The sequence below is a fragment of the Tubulanus polymorphus genome, chromosome 3 (assembly GCF_964204645.1).
Source record: "Tubulanus polymorphus chromosome 3, tnTubPoly1.2, whole genome shotgun sequence".
Lineage (NCBI taxonomy): Eukaryota > Metazoa > Nemertea > Palaeonemertea > Tubulaniformes > Tubulanidae > Tubulanus > Tubulanus polymorphus.
Genome location: NC_134027.1, coordinates 7,254,183 through 7,273,982, shown reverse-complemented (window position 1 = coordinate 7,273,982; position 19,800 = coordinate 7,254,183). Strand labels below are relative to the sequence as shown.

At 36.8% G+C, this 19,800-nt stretch overlaps 1 protein-coding gene across 1 annotated transcript; it reads left to right on the top strand.

Annotated features, from left to right (window-relative positions):
* Positions 1-2,924: 2,924 nt before the first annotated feature.
* Positions 2,925-18,186, top strand: LOC141902806 (neuroglian-like). Its single transcript, XM_074790702.1, has 23 exons — positions 2,925-3,002; positions 5,862-5,907; positions 6,253-6,344; positions 9,412-9,517; positions 9,602-9,789; positions 10,088-10,270; positions 10,450-10,581; positions 10,745-10,850; positions 10,980-11,173; positions 11,518-11,649; positions 12,089-12,232; positions 12,314-12,495; positions 12,623-12,713; positions 12,806-13,096; positions 13,331-13,737; positions 13,845-14,118; positions 14,203-14,333; positions 14,518-14,749; positions 14,923-15,045; positions 15,136-15,315; positions 16,449-16,568; positions 16,747-17,034; positions 18,031-18,186. Exons 3-23 carry the CDS (start codon positions 6,275-6,277, stop codon positions 18,054-18,056), a joined length of 3,600 nt encoding a protein of 1,199 aa, XP_074646803.1. The 5' UTR covers positions 2,925-3,002; positions 5,862-5,907; positions 6,253-6,274; the 3' UTR covers positions 18,057-18,186.
* Positions 18,187-19,800: the final 1,614 nt, after the last annotated feature.

Sequence of the window (19,800 nt, the reverse complement as noted above, 5' to 3'; positions counted from 1 at the left end):
CTGGGCCGTTCAAACTTCAATAGCGGGACAAACCGGACGCCGAAACCAGCTAAACGAATTGGCCCCGCCAAAATACGGTACAAACAAGATATGGATTATCATCTCAAAATATCCCCATGAAAATGTGAAGAAATCAAATTGCATTTAAAGATTTCTTGTCGCAAATCTCAATGTTCAGTGAAATTGCAATGCGCAGTGGGAGACCCCTTTTGCGCGTAGTCTCAAATTCAAGCGGGTAAGGATCAGTCGTCAGGAAAGATATTCAAAAGATTTTAACGCAGGCTTAAACTGCAAATTACCCTCTTTAACCTCTGTGAAAATTGGAAATATTGCTTCGAGAAATACTTAGATATTTCAAAATTAATAGATATTGCGGTTTCTTTTACGCACGGTTAAGATATGCGGTCCTTGGTTTCACATCGTCACTGTTCTCAATTGTTGCGTTCAAAAATTCCAAGAATCGCCAGCAAATATCTGCATTTCATTTCCTTTAAAATGGTGAGAAATTGATTTCGTCGAGCAAGGGGCTGCAGAACTATATGATATTCAATCTAAACTTATGTTTAAAAAAAGAGCGCAAATCATCGCAACAATGGGGACCTCGAGGGACCGCCACAAAATGGCGCCTAGAAACTGGAAACTTCTTTATTGCCATGTGGTTTGTGCATTTTGTTTACAATAAATAAATCCATGCCACGTCTTCATGTTGAAAAATTGCTTTATTGTTTGATTATATCTAAATGATATGGATCCAAATTATCATTTTGATTGAAGATTCAACCAGACTCGAGATTTCAATTTTGAAATGTTTAACATGAAGGTGTGAAGCAGGTTGTTTTATTCTTAAATATTACAATTCGCATTAGAACTTAGTTTGTGCATCGGTTAGAATGAGCATGGCATGAATTGTTTCATTTCTGTTCAAATTTGGAGTAATCATTTGACAGTGATCAAATTATTGCTCCAAGGTTTGAAGGTTGCTTTTCAGATCTTCTCTAGTCAAATTGTTTAAATAATTATGTTATTTGAGATAAACTTATGTTGAAATGTGCTTACTAGTAAAATGATGTAAATGTTATTCAGTTGGGAGTTTAAGATGAAATAGATTCTAGAATGATAATAGATGTACTAGAATGATTGCAGTTACTACGTGTACATCAACTTTTGATATTTTAGCTTATGATAAATATATATATTGTAAAGAGTTTCATAATACATAGTAACTGCCAAAAAACAATGGTAGTAACTCAAATGTTTACCTGGATTAGAGTGGGCCACCATCATACTTATAGAATTTGCACTTATTCTATTTTCAAATGAATCGTTTCAATGAGAATATTGATGTGATTGGCTCACCTCAAATGTTCCAATGTGATGTCAGTTTTTATAATGGTTTCAACAGAATTATTTTCAGATAAATCATAGAATTACATATTGAATCGCTGTTAATTGTCTTTCATCATAAAAAGTAGTCAATCGCACGACCATTTAATATGATGCTTTTCATAGCGATAATTATGGCGATATGGAAACCAAAGTCGAATCAAGATCTGTTATCCGGTTGATCCGAGTCGCAGCAAGTGCAGTGACTCATAGTCTGCAGTAATTCGCTCATGCAGGCAACAAATTTCTAAAACTTATGAGATCTTTGTGTATTCAGTATGTTGATTTTTTTTTTAAATTCCCACTAGTGTCATCTGCTAGTTGTATATCAGCAATTCTCTGCAAATTACAGGATCCATTCGTGGTATCAGGCCATAGTCCAAAATTGGTTTTGCATTAATTTTTTTCAAAGAAATTCAAATTTTATGTGTATAGATGAAGTTGATATCAAATGAACTAATGTCTCATTTTGAACTGCAGTCAAATAGAGATGTACTCAGTTCAACCAAAATAGGTAATGTCATAGATGTTGCAGAGATCACTATGAGCATTTTGTCCAAACTGCTACTAAATGTTTAATGTATGTTGCTATCAGCTGATGTTACTGCCGCCATAAATGTATTAAAAAGCAGCTATTGAATAAATTATGTTTTAAAACGAAAGTTTACTAGTCCAAATTTCATATTTTTACTTGATGATCAGATGGACCAGCATACAAAGAGACATTTCCGTGACAGGTGTGAGTACCCCTGATGATGGCTAAATATAGTCTTGAGCTGAAACGTTGCTCAGATATACATGTATTTACAATTGAAGAATTGAAGACTTTGGCTAGATTATTGTGGGATTTCTGTCGTATTCATCTTACGCGGATAGTGTGTATCTTCTCCACTTATAAAAACGGGAAATTCACAGTGCATTTATTGCAGAAAAATATTTATGGAAAATAAATTGGAAGTGGACAGCCTGAATATGGCGTTATTCTTGTAAACGCTATTTTGCAACCTCATTCTGAGTGGATACTGATATCGCACAGGTACACTTTCTTTTTTCAAGAAAGGGTCACATGAATTAGTGAAAAATCCTGAAATCTTGCTCGAATCCTTTCTTAGTTAGTGCAGGGCCAAGATATGGCATAGGACAGAATGGAGAGCGATTAGATTGAGGAGAGGAGTGGGTTTTCCGCAGATCCAAATATTCGATATCTTTCCCTAATTGGTTTCACTTTGTCACTGACGAAGCTTTCTTACCCTAATGGAATGGTGAAAAAAGAAATTGATTGTTCAAGTTATCAGAAATGTTATATAAGCTTTAGTATTATTGGAGAAATAGCGTGCTCACAATGGCTAAGTCCACTTCCAAATTAATTCGCCAGAAAATATTTTATGTCCCGATTTTCTTTTGGATTTGCATGTATCGAGATTTTCTATTTTTTTTCCTGGATCGCAAGGATTCGAACACGGTTTTATGCTGTCACAGGTGCGATTGGAGGACGCTATGGTCACGTGGACGATTGATTGGCAAATGACGTCACTCAACAGAGTTCCCACTGAAGGTGTGTGAAGAGGGCTTTCCTCGGATTAGATATTTCTACTCATTACCGGATATTTAAGAAAACGGTAAGGCTTAAACGAAATGTGTAACTGAACAGGTTAATTCTTATGTGTTAAATCATCTAGTTGCCTGGTCAGTAAACTTATTTTCATCACAGCGCGCTGTTCGAATAGAATGTCAACGTAAATGTTGACATTTACAATTCAAGCATCGGGAAATCCAAAATGGCCGCCGCCATTGCATTTTCGATTCTATGATTCATTTAGGCATATCGTAAATACGGATCCGCCTTTGGTAGATTCAGTTTTAATTGTTAGTGGCTTTTCTCAAAAACTACAGTATCAGGAAGTGAAGGGAAAATAGTAAGTGCTTAGGTCGAGTAAATAGTCCTTTAGTCTCATCTCACAAACTAACTAAACTAGGCTAGGGAATTTAAATAGAAAGAGTAGGCCTCTATCTCTAGTGTGAAATGATCAAAGGGTGGAAAAGGAAATGTCACAAATAGTGAGTTGTTTTCTGGTGAATCGAAAATAAGAATGCAGATGAAATTAAACAGAAAAAGGGTACTGGGTCTGGGTGGGTGAGATATAGCCGTATAGGTTGGCTTTAAGTTGGCTTGAAGTGAAGTCCTAAAAATAACTTCATTGTCTTGATCAGTCCAATCTCTGTTTTGTGCACTGTGATTGGGTTTCACTTCCCTATTTCATTAGATATTTAGCTGCTGTATAGTAAAAGTAGTAGGCCTTCAACTGGCATTGGTCAGTGGCCCAGAACACATTAGGCCTAGTAAGCTAAAAACTAGTGGGTTTTTATCTTATTATCCGTTCACCATGTTTGAGTGTGCTTGTCGTTACATTAGGCCTAGGCCTATTGCCTTTCAAATCATGAAGCTTAACATTTTTGGTAAATGCGCACGTTTTCACAATTGATGATTGATTGGTTGTTTTGGATAATTCTTTGTTGTGGGCAAAACAATAAAGTAATCATCCATTATAGAACTAATTGACCAATTAGGCGTGCTTATGAGGTAGTTACAGTTATGGCAGGCTATAGACACATAGCAATTCAATGACAACTCAATTTTGCTTAATGTCGTATTTTAAGTTCTAACCATCTTTTTGGGTTACATTGGTGCTAGTTTATTGATCATACCATAATCATCAATCAATATACACTCAGTGACTGCTTTTATCATTGATTATCGTAGTTGGGCCCCTACAGTTAGATAACTTGTAAGGCTATGTATAAATAGTGAAATACCCGCCGAACCACAGGGATTTTTAAGCTGATAACGTCAAATTTTTGTGATTCATTGTCCATTAATTTCGTTGGAGAATTTTAAAATGTATAAATATTATGGGTTTGGCTGGGTACTTCAAATATATTACAAACAAATCTAGTATGCCGAGTATTAACAACGTCCCCTTATGAAATATACAAAAAATATAGGCCCACAGTACAAAGAAGGTGATTGGGGTACCGGCACTCTCAATGTGGTGCCATAAAACTCTGGGCTATTCATAATTATTTCATTTTCGATGAAATTTGAACTTGATTCTTGGCTTCCAAATCTCAAAACGTCACTTGAAAACTTGACTCTAATCTAAATGAAGTGTAGAAGGAATTTAAGCGCGGTAAACCAGTAACTACTAGCGATCCTGGCAGAATCCTCGCTTGCCACAGTACTGTTGTCGGTTTCCCGTTGAAGCGCAATAACCCAATGCCATTAGCGGACCTGCTGGAATCCTCGCTTGTCGCAGTATCCTGTTACGTGACCCTCAATAAACCCAGAAAATTGTTGCGTACTCGGTTTACCTGCTGGTGAGACGTACACGTTGTAGTCGAGCGATAGCATCATTCAATCATTATTGGTTGCTATAGTATTAACAGCGTGGGTGAAATTTAGTGAACGGCAGACTCACTTCCTGCAGATGCGCAGGCACAGCGGACGTACTGTCAGTGAAACGTTTGTGTCACATTTCTTAACGTTTTAGTCATTCATTTGCGTCATTTTGTTGTGGTTTCTATTGGACTATATTAGATTGTAGTGATTGTGAAATGATGTTGATAACAGGTTTTAGTGAATAATTCATTTCAACTAGTGTGGTGTGATTTTTGTCTCACCGAATTACGTTGGTCTATCAAAGGATTATCAACTACCTGTCTTTAAACTGATTTTGAGGATACAATGTCTGTGAGCGATGAACTGTTGGGATTAATGTGACGATTAGTTTGGGTATTTATTTAGAAAGATCCATATCTTTAAGGAGTATTTGCATTATTCATTGAATTAGAATCAATGGATTAAATGGCTGTTTAAAACAGGTAAAACCTGAATGAATCGATCAAATTTTTTGTGTGATCTGTTGAGTTATGTAAAATTCCAGCTTCGGTCACAGATTAAGGCGTTGGTTGTTTTGAGCTGTCAAAATTTGATGATGAAATAATCTCGTCGTTGAATAATCTCATCATTGAATAATCTCCACCCCTTTATATAAAAGGAAAGTTTTTTGCAATTAATCATTTTAGTAGTAATCTCTACGTTGTAGTAATAGTAATCTCTATTTTGCTTATTAATTGTTGATGTACGAAGTCTGTGCTCTCTGCTGGTTTTGAAAACTCTGCTATAAAGCATAGCTGTGTTTTATCGGGTGTAAATAATTCAGCGATGAACGGTGCTGCCATTTATTGGGTATTACTAGACTAAATCGAGGTGTGTCCATCCGTCTAGTGTCTGTCCAACATGGTGACCAAAAAATGTCTGATTTATCGTTATCATCGTGATTTTTATCTGTTTCGTCTTCACTAATGTAGGTCTAGCTTCTTTTATCAAGGCTATTACAGGGATATGCATTTTGTGGACAATGGCAAAATAATTGTTTTGATTGCCTTAAGATAATTCTGTATTTATTTGTATTTTTTAGGGAATTTAGAAGCAGGTTACGCGAGGAATTTATACATTTATATATGGTATGTATTACTATTAACGTTGAATTATATTTGAACAGCTGTGTTAGTTAGGCTTCGTGTTTTAGCGTTTTGTCTGAGCCGATGATGGATTTTGTATGTTATTTAACAGATTTCCAGCCGATCCCCTACTCTGTCTCTCAGTGGATTTAACCCGGTGACATATTCGCCAACTTCTTTTTCTCGTAAATGTCAGGCACATCGAGTTGTCGAGTTGAGGTTCACTCTTACCTACTATGATTACTGATAAGTTCCAAATGTTCCGATATTTTTACTTCTAAGCGACCCTCTGGATCATACTTTTTTCAACATAAGTAGTTGTGTAGTCCTCATGGATTTATTTTTCAGAGTTGACAGGTTGTGAAACAGAATGACGAATTGGAGACGAGTCCCTTTGGGTGGACTGACACTCATTGTTATAATAGCATCCACATTAGCAGGTTAGTGTTTATTGCTGCCAGCGAATAAGACAAATATTGCAAACGTCAATTTATACTGTTCACGTGTTTTTGCATTAAGCACAAGTGAAACAGAAAATTTAAAAAAACGTTCCTGCCTTTAAGTTTCTCGGACTATTTTTTACCATCGATGGTCAAGAAAAGACAAAAATCTGTTCTCATGCCATAGGAAATGTACCAATGTCCGGAGTATATATGTTCATATCCTGGAAAATAGTTTTTGCACTGTGTACTTAATGTTATTTGAAAAAAAAAACACTCACTGTTGTGGTTTTCGTTAGTGAAATGGAGAATGGATTATAATACAGACCGTAAGTGGCAGCATGACTGTTACACACAAATTCCTCCCAATCTTTCTATGTCCAGTGTCCAACATTATATCATGTATGCATTGTATAGGGTGGGGCACTTATGAAACCCATAGCTACCATTTTCAAATGCAACTCATACATAAAGGTTGTTGATAGTGTTTGGAAGTTATTGTATTATCTCGTTTGAGCTCTGTCGGGGGGGGGGGGGAGGGGGGCTCATTTAATTAACGTTAAGGTCATGGTCGTATTTGATAAGTCTTGTTGGTATCTCAATTGAGAACAGGGTAAAGGAGGCAAGTGATAGTGATTGTGTACTATCTGCAGGGATGCCATTAGTAACCATTCTCACTTCGGCTGATGAATGGATTTTGTATTTGGCTCTAATCGATATATTTTCTGGATGAAATTAAAATCTGTAAATCGTTTCAGATTCAATGATTGAAGATTAATGCCTTAAATAGGAACCCATTCATCTAGTGATATGAATCTCTTCAAGGTGGGCATAGGTCAGCCTTGCGACTCGCTGCGACAGCCAGTGATGACCGCTTCGCAATGACCCGCCGACTTATGCTCCCTTTTTGACTGCCGCTGATTGTTTGTGACTACCAGCGATGCTAGTCATCATGAGTCGCACGTGTTCTACTTTCTGAGACGCAGCTAGCTCCCTCAGTCACAACCGACCTACAGAAAATAGTCGCTCACTGTTGTTGACACTAACACCCCACTTGTGAAGCAATGTGACGATCGCATCATGCTGCAAGGCCGACCTACGCCCGGTTTAATGATCACTAAACATCTGGGGGGAGAGCCGTGGTACATGCTCGATAGTTACCCCGGCCCCTGAACACGACTGTTGAAATTTGTTCCTGTATTTCTTATACACTATAGAACTCACTTAGTTCGGATCATTTTGGGTGGGTCTGAACCGGATTAAACATCATATTTTATGTACATGTTATGATCCTGATTAAACAGGTTCGATTGTAAATGCATCGTGATATAATGCTAAGTGGACGATCTATCTACTGTCCTATCTCAATTGGACTGAAAACACAATTTTGTATTTTCGTGGATGGTTATTCCTGTTATCATTTTAGTAGTTATGTATGTCAGTTGTTACTGTACTAATAACATTAGCTCTGATTTAGCGACATGAAACATTTGATTGGAGTGAGCCAGATGAAAGTGCATGAAGAGTTTTGTGTCCTGGAATTATATATAAGAATTTGATATTCATATAAAATGGTGTGTGTTTATCCCTTAGTGTAGTGAGAATGATTACTTCAGAAGCACGTGTTCAAAAGTTATTTTATGTGTCAGAATATTTAGACTGTGTAAGATATATGCGTAAAAAACTATAAAACTATATATATTGCGTTCAGTTTTCATCAGCTAGCAGTTTCTGCCATCAAAATGAACTTTTTTATGAACTATTATAAAGTACATACGGCACAGCAGGCAGTCTGCTGAAGTGAAAAAGTTATCTTGTAGGCCTACATAGTATTTCATCATCACTGAAAATCTGCTAATTGGATTTGGTTAGAAAATTCAGCCATCATCATTCATTCAATTTTTGTATGAGATTTTGATAGATATGCATGTAACCAGCAAGCTCATTTCCCTCTTATTCAACAATAGGTGCCGGTAGTAACTTTGTTCGATTTCTCAAATGTGTTAATTCTAAATGTTTCACTTATAAATATTCATTGGTTCAAGATGAAAATTCCGATAACGAGACCTGCATGCTGATTTGTCATGCTCAATGAGAATTAATGAAATTTCTGATACTACGAAACTTAGAGTAATACCCGTGGAAATCAAGGGTGATTTTTTTAGCACAGAACTTATCGATTTTTTGGCCATGGAATTAAGTCGCACCATCTAGAAATTATGTGCTATGCCCGTGCCCGTGGAGACCAAATGAACTTGATAACCTGTACCGGTGGAGACTGGGAACACACCAAATTTTACAGCCCAATTCTTCTCCACTGCGAGAAAAAGCAAATCTAACATTAGTGGCCACCCTGTAAGCATTATTTTGCTGGCTAGTTATTTGAAAATTGCTCATGTACTGATGATGATCGTTGTTTGGACTATAATTACCACCTCCCATCCCTGCTCTTCATCTGTAAAAGCACTATTACATTCGAAGTAGTTGCAAACACGTCGATTACCTGAATTTTTAAATTTATCATTTTGATGCACTAAGTTCGTTATCTATGTATTTAGATGTAATTTGCACAACTCTTCAATGAATCTCCTGACTAACTAATGAATTTAGTCTGAAATTGATGTTATTCGTTCGTATTAACCCTTTCAGTTCTTAATCCTGGTTAAATTCTACAACATCATTCACATCAACCTGAGAAACGAGTTCAGCAACCGATGGCTTGATATTGAATGATTGTTTTTTGTTTCTTTGTTATTATGGAATAGAGATTGAAACGAAAGATAGTAGTCATGAAATATGTTGAAAAACTAACTTCTTTACTAATAACTCATGAAAATATGATGTAAATACGGTATGTACGGTATATTTTGGCTTTACAGAGCAATATACATCACAAACCTTAAACACATCAGTTGTTTAAGCATTTTGATTGCCACGTGAATATCAGTTCACTTAAAGATGGTGTACTTGCGTTTAAATTCATAATGTAAGAATTTGTTAGAGCTATATCTTTAACCAATCAGAAAATGAAAATTAACATATTCTTGGATTTTACTTTTCATTTAAGCTTCAACCCCACCGAAGATTAAGAGTCGTTCACGAGAAGTAATTGCGTATCGTTTAGGAGAAAGCGTTGAACTACCCTGCGTCGCTATAGGTGATCCGAAACCTCGGTAAGCCATGCATAGAATATTTCTAAAATCGTAAGCTCTACCTGTCGGACGATAGACGTTTGATCGTTATAATCTTCATTTCAGATATGAATGGAGACTAAACAACAAACCGTTTGATGTGAATGGTTTGGCAGGTCGTCTTACGCAACAGCCGGATTCCGGTACAATCGTGTTCAACCGTCCATTGAAGATGGATGAAGGTGTATATCAGTGTTTCGCGACGAACGAATACGGAACAGCGGCCTCATTACGAACCATTCTTATTGTAGCCGGTATGTTCATTAATGATTGTATTCTTGGGATCGGCTTCATAGACTGGTGTCAAAGTTATCCCTAGGAATAGATTCTCAATCTGGGTAACAACCACCATAGTAACAATAAGAAACCATGGTTATAACTGATAAATTTCAAAATGTTCTGAGGGACTATTTTGCTTCGACATTTATGAAACCCAGTCCTGGTATCTAAATATTACTATTAAAATCTACGTGTTTGGTGATTGTTCATGGATGTTACCTGGTGATATTATCTTTTGTTGCCTATTGATTGATTGATTTTTCTATTCCACAGTGCTACAGCCATTTAAAGATACAAGTTTGAAGACGTATCGCGTACAGATCGGTAAAGCTCTGTCGATACCGTGCGCATCGCCGAAGAGTTTCCCTCCAGCTGACATGTTCTGGGCTGTCGTATCTGAAACGACGGGCTTCAAACAGTTGATTTTAAACAACCGAGTAACAATGGATCAGGAAGGTATGCCTTCGAACAACGTCCACTACAAATCTGCCAGATTTTATCTATTTTTTTAATATAAGTAAAAATTTCGTTGAACTCATGTGATATTTTTCTCAATAGATAATATTATATATTGAATGAATTTGGAATATATTGATTAGGCAATTGTTAAGTCACTACTCATTTGTTTTTTGTAGGCGCCCTTTACTTTACAAATGTGAAAAAATCAGATCAACTTCCCGATGGCAGTAAATATGTCTGTGTCGCAGATAATACAGTGCTACGTACTTTCGTGCAAGGAGCAGACAGCAGAATTATCGTCGAAGGCTGTAAGTTGTAGAGGACTATGTTCATGTGTTATTGAGATATTCATTCGTGAAAGTTATTTGTTACGTTTAAGTTATGTTATTGTTTGAGTGAAAAGCCAGTGAAGTAGACACATGGGCATGTCGATGAACAAAAAATTTTCATTAACATTATTTCATATTACAGCGGAACCTGAACGATCGACTCCAAAACGTCTGTGGACAACGCCCAGTACGGAATGGAAAGCGGTCGCTGGCAAACCTTTTAAGCTCAAGTGTATCTTCTCCGGACAGTAAGTGACTTGAAATATCATCAAACATTTTGAATTAATGTTTCAATAGGTTCAACCCTTAAGAGTAATTACTTAATAAGTACCCTTAGCAAAGATGCCTCTGAAACCGGAACAAAATTTTCTCCACAGACCGACCCCGAAGGTTTCTTGGTTCAAAACGGATGGGACGATGCCTGGCAAACCAGAGGTTTACTACGAAAGCTACGGACAGGAAATGATTTTCCGACATATCAAAGTGAAAGATTCTGGGACATACCAGTGTCGTGGACAAAATGAACTGGGCAGTGTTCCAGAATCATTTTCTTACACAGTTAAAGTTGAAGGTATGCATTCAATGGAATTATTCTGTATTGACTGGATGGCTACAATTTAGAGTTTCTGCTGCTTTAAAACAGCCCTATTATTTTCCTTGTGTTTATTGTTCTCAATTTTCCACCATTCCACACTCTTGATTAATGGCATAGGCGTGACCGAAACCAAATAAGATTCAGACACAAATTAACTCTAATACCATAAGTTGTCATAAAGTTGGTGTGTTGCTTTTGATGTTAACCTGTTACAGTGCCGTCTACATAACATGACTTCCATTCCATCTCCATAACTCAAATAACCTTAACAGAAATCCTGTTATTGCAACTATATTTTCTACGGTATTTATTGTTTTCAGAGGCGCCATTTTGGATTACAAAACCAAGTGATCAAATTATGGCTGAAACTGAATCAGCATCGTTTATTTGTCGAGCTGGTGGTCGCCCGCAACCTACTATAAAATGGTTCATAAATGGAGTTCCCATAAACCGTATGTATTCACTGTCAATAAACAATGATTGACAAGCATAACTCAATAAAGGCTTTAAATTCTCTTTCATAAAAGTTATCATTTTGAATATCCTATTCAATACTGAGTTCTAGGGATAATCATCACTTGTATGGGCGTTAAAACCATCTATGAAATTACCCAAGATCCAAAATGCATGTACCCATGATCCAATGCGCACCCTTAGTCTAACTTTACTATACAGAATGGCAGGATCCCATCTCTGTAATACTTAGCTAACACCCACCGGAGTCGGGACAACTGACATCACAGCAATCCTGGAGATGAATTTTGGTATTTCCCAATAGTGCCAATGGGTAGTGCCAATGACGAGCCATTATTTCTATTATCTAAACCTATATTCAAAGTGCCTGTGGGATAATTCATTGTTATCTTTAACGCTTTCAATTCTGGATTTCAGAATCGCCGCCAAACAATCGTAGACTGGTGAGAGGTCATAACATCACCTATGTTAACCTTTCAAAGACCGATGCGCAGGTATTACAGTGTAATGCATCCAATAATCATGGTTATGTGTTTGCCAACGCATACTTGAACGTACTCGGTAAGTCAACCGCATCAATATCAAATAATTGTAATTGTCAATTTTGTGGTGATAACACTTCTTCGTTTTCTGTTTCTAAAGCTGAACCTCCTAGTTTCACTCTGCCACCGGCTAGAAAGAGCAAAGTTGCAGAAGGCCAGGAAATAACGATTACATGTCAAACATTTGGAGCTCCTAAAGCGAAGGTTTCGTGGTTTAAAGAAGGTACTCCCTTGACTGGTGGACGCTATTTAGTACAGTCTAGTGGAGATCTAGTGATACAGGTCAGATATAAACCTTAAGTTTGTTTTTTGTTGTTGTCAGAAGCAGGTCCTCTATTCAGTTGGATCCTTTAAATTAAATTTTATGATTTCTGCTTATAGCTTATATGGTAATGATTCTTCATTGTAGAATGTAGTGGCAACAGATGCTGGCAATTATACTTGTATAGCAAAAAATAAATTTGGTAAAGTGTCTAATTGGGGAATGGTGCAAGTGCGACGTAAGTGCTTCTATTGTTCAATGTAATAATGCTCTGTTAAATCATAGAATAACTTCGAATTTTGTTTCACAATTTGAATTTCAATTTTTCAGAACGAACTACAATTCAAACGAAACCGCAGGATATTAAAATCATCGCTGGCGAAGAGGCGAAATTCGTTTGCACGGCTACTACTGATCCGGAAGAGATAGGAAATTTACAAGTGAACTGGAAAAAAGATGATGATTTTATCAATTATCAGTTGGTTCAACGTGTGTTTAAGAATACGCTGGATGATTCTCTGACTATCAGTGGAACTATTGTGTCAGATACTGGACGTTACACTTGTGTAGCTTCAAATGGTTTAGATTCGGTGGAGGCCAAAGCTTATCTTACAGTTCAAGGTATCATGCAGTGTTCTAGTTCATTACAATCCGTTGCTGTGGTTGAATTTGTGTGAAGTATTATTATTGTTTACCATATTTGGTGCCTTATTCTAGAATTTTATTGATAACTATCAGGTAAAACATTCCAAAGCATTGGTCTGCACACTTTCAATGAGCGGACACCATAGTTATTACCGGGTATACCATAGTTATCCGATACTAGCGTATTAAACTTAATCATTTAATATTCAGACCGTCCAAGACCACCAATTGTTGATTTCGTCGATTGCCAGACGTATAAAAAGGAAAACCAGGCGTTGATCAAATGGAAACCGGATGGTGATAATTACGCTCCAATACTGGAGTACATCGTGCAATACAATACCACATTCACGCCAGACCAGTGGACGACGATGTCACCAGCAAACAATCCTGATTATAACACTCCTGAGGGTAATCAGAGGACTGAGATGTTGGTGCAGCTGTCACCATTCGCTAACTATACGTTCCGTGTTATCGCTAAGAACCGTATCGGACCAAGTCCTCCGAGTAAACATAGTTCAAAAACGTGTCGAACGCTGGAAGATGTACCGGATCAGAACCCGAAGTTTGTACGGGGCGAGGGTGACCAGCCGCGCAATATGATCATCATGTGGTCTGTAAGTATTATTTTCAATCTGAAATTTGTCATAAGAAAATGATGAAAGTACAAGTATATATTATTTAGGCTTTATGGAATTGTTCAAGTGTCATAAATTTTTTCTAGCCTATGCCTATGATCGATCGAAATGGTGTTGGATTTTACTATGAAGTAGAATGGAAATGTATAGATAACCTTGAAAAGTGTGATCCAGCCCTAAACAACAATAACGAAAACCTGGAAAGGATAGTTAAAGTGACGGACATGCTGAATAAAGGTCGTTATGTTGTCGATAATTTGCCCACGTATACAAAATTTGAAATAACAGTTCGAGCTGGTAATTCAAGAGGTCAAAGTCGAGTCACTCCTCCTATTGTGATTGGATTTTCTGGTGAAGATGGTATGTGCTAAATGTGTTACTGACATGATTCAACATCAAAAGGTCTAGCCCTTGTTTAATGTTCTATGTAATTACTTTTTTTAGAGCCCTCGGAAAAAGTACAGAATTTCAGACTTGACCTCTCTTTTCCGGTCACTGACCGAAAGGCTAAATTCATATGGAACAAGGTCGACCCGAGTCCGGATAAAGTCAAAGGATTTTTTGTTGGTTATAGGGTGAGTTTGAAAATGACATACAGTACATAGATTACCGGTATTATGAATTTCCTAGTTTTGAAATCCTCATCCCACTCCACGTTAGATTCTTTTGATTGGAGGTAGTTATAGCAAAACAGCGATCATTTAGTAGACATTTTTAGTTAGTTATTCATTGCAGATTGAATGTTTTTTTGATCTAAAGGTCCAGTATTATAGACAAAGTGATCCAGCTGATAAACGCTACACAGACATCATAATCAACAAACCACAGTCATTCAGCGGACGTAACAAACGAGCAGTTGACTCAAACCTAGAGGAAAGAATCATTGAAGATTTGCCGCCGTATTCCACAGTTATTGTGACCGTCATGGTGAGAAACAAGCGTTATACTGGTCCACCATCTGATCCCGTTACTGTCGAAACAAAAGAAGGAAGTAAGTATTTACATAAGATTTTTTCCATCTAAAAGCCAAGTAATCCATGCCATATCCTTTCACTTCAAATCTTCTATGTTTCTGATCGCGCCAGTGAGTACAACAATTACAGTGAGTAATTTGTTCAAATAATGCAGTCCTATTATATTAATGATTGACGTAATGTATTTTAGAGCCTGGTCCGGTCATTGGATTCCAGTCTCTTAGTAGAAATGCTAACACGTTGACATTCAAATGGAATAAACCCGAAGAACCTAATGGTATTTTAATTGGATACAGTCTTTATTACCAAAAAGGTAAATAACATATTACCGGTATATATAAGTGATGATTATAAATCAAAGAATGTATATGTCACATCAGTTGTAAACATTCCCTCTTCACAGTTAATGGACTCGATGTTGAATATCGGGAGTTGGCAGACAATATCAATGACCCAAATATTCTTACCGGAAGGATATCGGGACTGCGACCTGAACAGACATATCGCGTATTTATCGCTGCCCGAACCAAGGTGGGCACTGGTGCTGAAACGTTCCTCGATGTTCCTACAACACCTACTGGACGTAAGTTAAGCTTTCTGATCACTTTTGTATTGTTTACGGTAATCTGTTAAACTTTGCACGGGATCAATTTTTTTATCAAACGGTTGTATAGTATTGTTAATGGCATTTAGGCACACTTCGACCCATGCCATTAGCAGTCAACATTGTCTAAATGAATCATGCAACAGGCAATAGCTTTAAATTGAATTGATTTCAAACGATAATTTTGTGGAATGTTGGGCAGTGGTAGAGCTCATCTGCTCATCCTGTTGATTACATGATGAGTGTCAATGAAGCATAATGATTGTCGGACTGATGGATTTAACTCTTTATAAGTGGTTAGAATGTTTGATTTCTACAAAGCATCCTCGAATGAATGTTATATCATTTGATCTGATGAAAACACTTCGTTAAACATGTAGTTCTATTAATACAAAAAGACTTAAGGAATTAAGGTAAACTAATTGATCAGTGCATCTGGTTCTCAAGGACGTAAAGGGTTAATTTCTCATTAGGATGAGACTAGCCGGTCTCATGTGGCTTTTTACATGGGTTGTTAAGGATAATCTGTAATTAGGCATATTTGGTTATTAGCTTCGACTCTATATCGACTCCATAATGTCAGCTTGATACGCAGCCTGTCTGAAGTATTGGAATTTTCATATGAGTTGATTTCATGAAAGTATAGTTCATAAGAAAACAAAATTTCTGGATTTATTTTTTGTTTGATACGGTGATTTTATTCACATAAGGAAATAGTGGGAGATTTGTGCTGTTTGTGCAGAGTTGATATTGTGTCAGTGAAAAAGGTTTACAAACCTTTACTGTTACTGATAGAATTGATCGGATTACAAAATGTCTTTGATAAATATAACTTTGACAACATTAGCTTCTTTACTGGGAGGTAAGCATATGAATTGACAATTTAATTCAAACAAGAAATTGCTCGATATTTTTAGTACATGTACATGTATATTTTTTCATTGGAGTTGTTGAGTTCATTTAGTCATATTGGTAGTCAATCTGTATGTCATAAGCGACACAAGTGTTTATCCAAGTACTTGGGTCATATAATCTTTTGTCGACATCCATACTAAGAGTTGCCACCTAGTTGAAAGCGTTTTTTTATTTTAGATTTTTCTCTTATATTCTAGCGCCTAACCCACCAAGTTTCTCCATCATGGATGTTGGAGAGTCTTATGTTAATGTAAGTTGGACTCCATCAAGGACTGGAAATCCTGGAAGTGTGTTTTATACCCAATACAGAAAGAAAGGTAAATGTGCTTAAGATGTTATGTACGTGTATACATGTATATATCCTACAAACTATCTGTGAAAAAACTATGCATATTTATGGCTGATGAGTAAAATTTGAAGATAAGGCTCTCTTTGTGACTGCTTGAAATCACAGGAAAATGGATAGTTAATTGTGGTTCTGAAATATTTTTCCAGGATCATCTGTTTGGTTGAACACTGCTGCTGAAACCATGCGTAACTGGATCAATGTGACAGGCCTCGATCCAGGCGTTGCGTATCAGGTACGTGTTATCGCCCGTAATGGACAGAATGAAGAAGCACCAAGTGATCTGCAAGAGATTACATTACTCGGTTATTCTGCATCGACCGCAAGCATCGGCACGGCGACGTGGTTCATCATTTTGCTCGTCTTACTCGCATTGTTGATCATACTGGTCATAGTAGTATGCTTCATTCAGCGTAATCGCGGTGGAAAATATCCGGGTAAGACTCCAAATGTTATCATTTTCACATTTTCATTGATTTCAGTTAATGATGAAGGAAATTGTTGCATTTGTTATTAAAATGTCTGGTGGAGGTTTGTTAGTGTGATGGATCTAATGCGGTTTGTCACTGAGAAATACTGCGGCAGATAATGCGCCTGGTTATGGCCAGCTATACATTACTATTGCTTAAAGACCTCGGTATTTCATGTATTCGGTTTTCAGTTCAAGAGAAGGAAATGTTACGTGGTCGTGAAGAAGCACGTGAACGGGCACAATTTGGAGAGTATGTACAGGAGTAAGTGGCAGTGTTTGCTACTTTGCTTGTTGTTTGCCTCTAGTTCAGTTTTAGTTCCTGTCTTTTTGTACCAGTTCGCTAGGATTCCAGTACAATTTTTTTGTTCTGTTTAGTCATCTTATTTTTAGTGGTCATTTTGTCAGATCTTAGTTTTGCACTTGTGTCATATGTCCATATTTTGTCTAGTTTACATGATTCGATGAAAACTTATCACCCTAAATTAGCCATATTTTTTATGTACATGTTTCATGTAATTTGTTATTTTGATGTAGTTTTTTACATACTGTAAATGTCAGTTTTGCAATAATAAGCTGTTTATGATAGACACTGAAGGTTCCACTCAAGTTGATTTCGATCAACTCGATTAGACTAAGATTACTTAGATGTAAAAATGATTTTTTTATGATCCTGCGCATGTATCATATATCGCATCTAACTTGGATATCGCTCAAGTTGAATAAATTCCTACATTCCTAAGAGATTAGACTTGAGCGGAGCCTTCTGAACATGTATTTCCTCAGAAGGAAGCTGTAATTTGTCATACTATTTCAGGAATTTTATCTTGTACAAAACGATGTTTGTCTTTTCATTTTTTGTAGCATGCATTGCACCCTCACTACTAAGAACATGATGTCCATCATGACTGCTGAACTTTTGATAGCTGATTAAATCCTGATTTTATTGTCCTTTCTCTTTTAGACACGAACGCGACAATAACTACATGAAAAGTAAAGAGTCCATCGACAGCATCTTAAAACCAGTGGCCAGCGACACCGACAGCATGAACGAGTATGCCGAGAATGACCCAAGTAAATTCAATGAGGATGGCTCTTTTATCGGGCAATACGGTGGCAAAAAACACGAGGGTTCCGAATATATTCCAAGTCCGAATGATCCAAATGCTCCGTCAGCATTATCAACATTTGTCTAGGGAATTATATCTTAACTTCCAATTGTCCGGTTCCTCAGTGAAACAAATAACAAGGTGTTTTCAGATCGCGATTAATCTACAGAAAGAAAATGTCGATCGTGGAAATTTATTTTTTCACCAAATAAAGCTGCTGCATTCTGCGTGAGTGTAGGCTTAATGGATCCATTTACGATGTCTCAATAGAGTTTTAAAATTTTGATCAGCCTACTGAAAATAGACGTCACCGTTGCCGCTATCATTGCCTGGATCATTATCTAGCATCATTCTTGTTGCAGTCTCAGATCTAACGTTATGTGCTTTCTCGATGTGCTGCCTCTGTCATACTTTAAAAAAATGCTGTCGTCAATCATATATCAATTCCATTAGTAAGAAGTATGGTGCATTCTGTGCAAAACTCTCTATCAGTGGCCACAGTAAAAAAAAACTCTTAGTGAATGGGTGTTGTTGATGCACAGTGCCGTCGTATGAATGTTTTTAACGACAACCATCTCGTGAATAATTCATTTATATGGAAAAAACTAACATCAGAAATTTACTTATGTCTGCAGCAATTTATATCGAGTGTGAGAGCAAATGTTTATGAGTGTGAGATCTCGGTGGTAGTAACATTCCTTCGTGTCGGATTATTAGATCTCCCGGTCTATTCAATTGAACGACTGATTTTGACGGTCAGTTAGATTATCATTCCTCTTGTAATGAAGGAATTTCGACTATGTCTCTGTTCTTCATTTGCACTCCAATCGCACTCAGTATTTTCCTTCTTTGTACGTATTTTAGGCCGTTATGATTTATAATATACATATCAATATTGAGTGGTGTCATAAGACAATTGGATGCTTGTTGAGGTATGGCTGTGTACTACTGATGTATTAATTCCATTATGCTGATTTTATATATGAAAATATTGTTTATTAACGTGTTTGAAGATTTTGTATCGTTCATCTTGACAATGAATATTACTGTTTGTGAATTGTTAGTATCGACGCCCCGTATAAGATTGAAAACAAAATTGGTTCCCTCAAATTCTTTTCATCATTCCAAGAGCTTATTTATTGTATAAGGGCTATAAGTAACCATATTAGGATTATTGCATTTTTGCCTTAGAAAATATTGTTATCGGAGATAGAATTGTAGTTAATATTTCTAACCATCTTCCATTTCTAATTGTCTTAAGGGTTGATCTCGATAGATATTTTTGTATGAACAGTTGGTTTTGAATCATGCAGTGTTTAGTTTTCTTGATCATGTGTTAAGTCCGGCTTTTTGATGACGTGATTAGTGTATTGTTAACAATCATTCGATGTAGAATTGATGCATGAATACCAGTACCTGGTAAGGGTTCTTACAGATCAGGACTTGGTTCCACAGTTTTCAGGTAAGTTTGACCATGAGTTAAAATCAGTTATTTTCGAGGAGGTAGCTCACAGTCAAATTTTACTGTAGAACTAGGTCTAGAGATTCCAAAATTTCCTGGTCTTTCCTTGACCCGGGAAAGAAAATTCCCTTATGTAATCATTAGATGATCCCACAATTGATAA

Excerpts from the sequence above, each read along its gene's own strand:
- LOC141902806 (XM_074790702.1), top strand. The coding sequence starts at position 6,275 with ATGACGAATTGGAGACGAGTCCCTTTGGGTGGACTGACACTCATTGTT. Across the intron at positions 14,119-14,202 it reads TGGATTTTCTGGTGAAGATG|AGCCCTCGGAAAAAGTACAG; the intron begins GTATGTGCTAAA and ends TACTTTTTTTAG. Across the intron at positions 16,569-16,746 it reads TACCCAATACAGAAAGAAAG|GATCATCTGTTTGGTTGAAC; the intron begins GTAAATGTGCTT and ends ATATTTTTCCAG.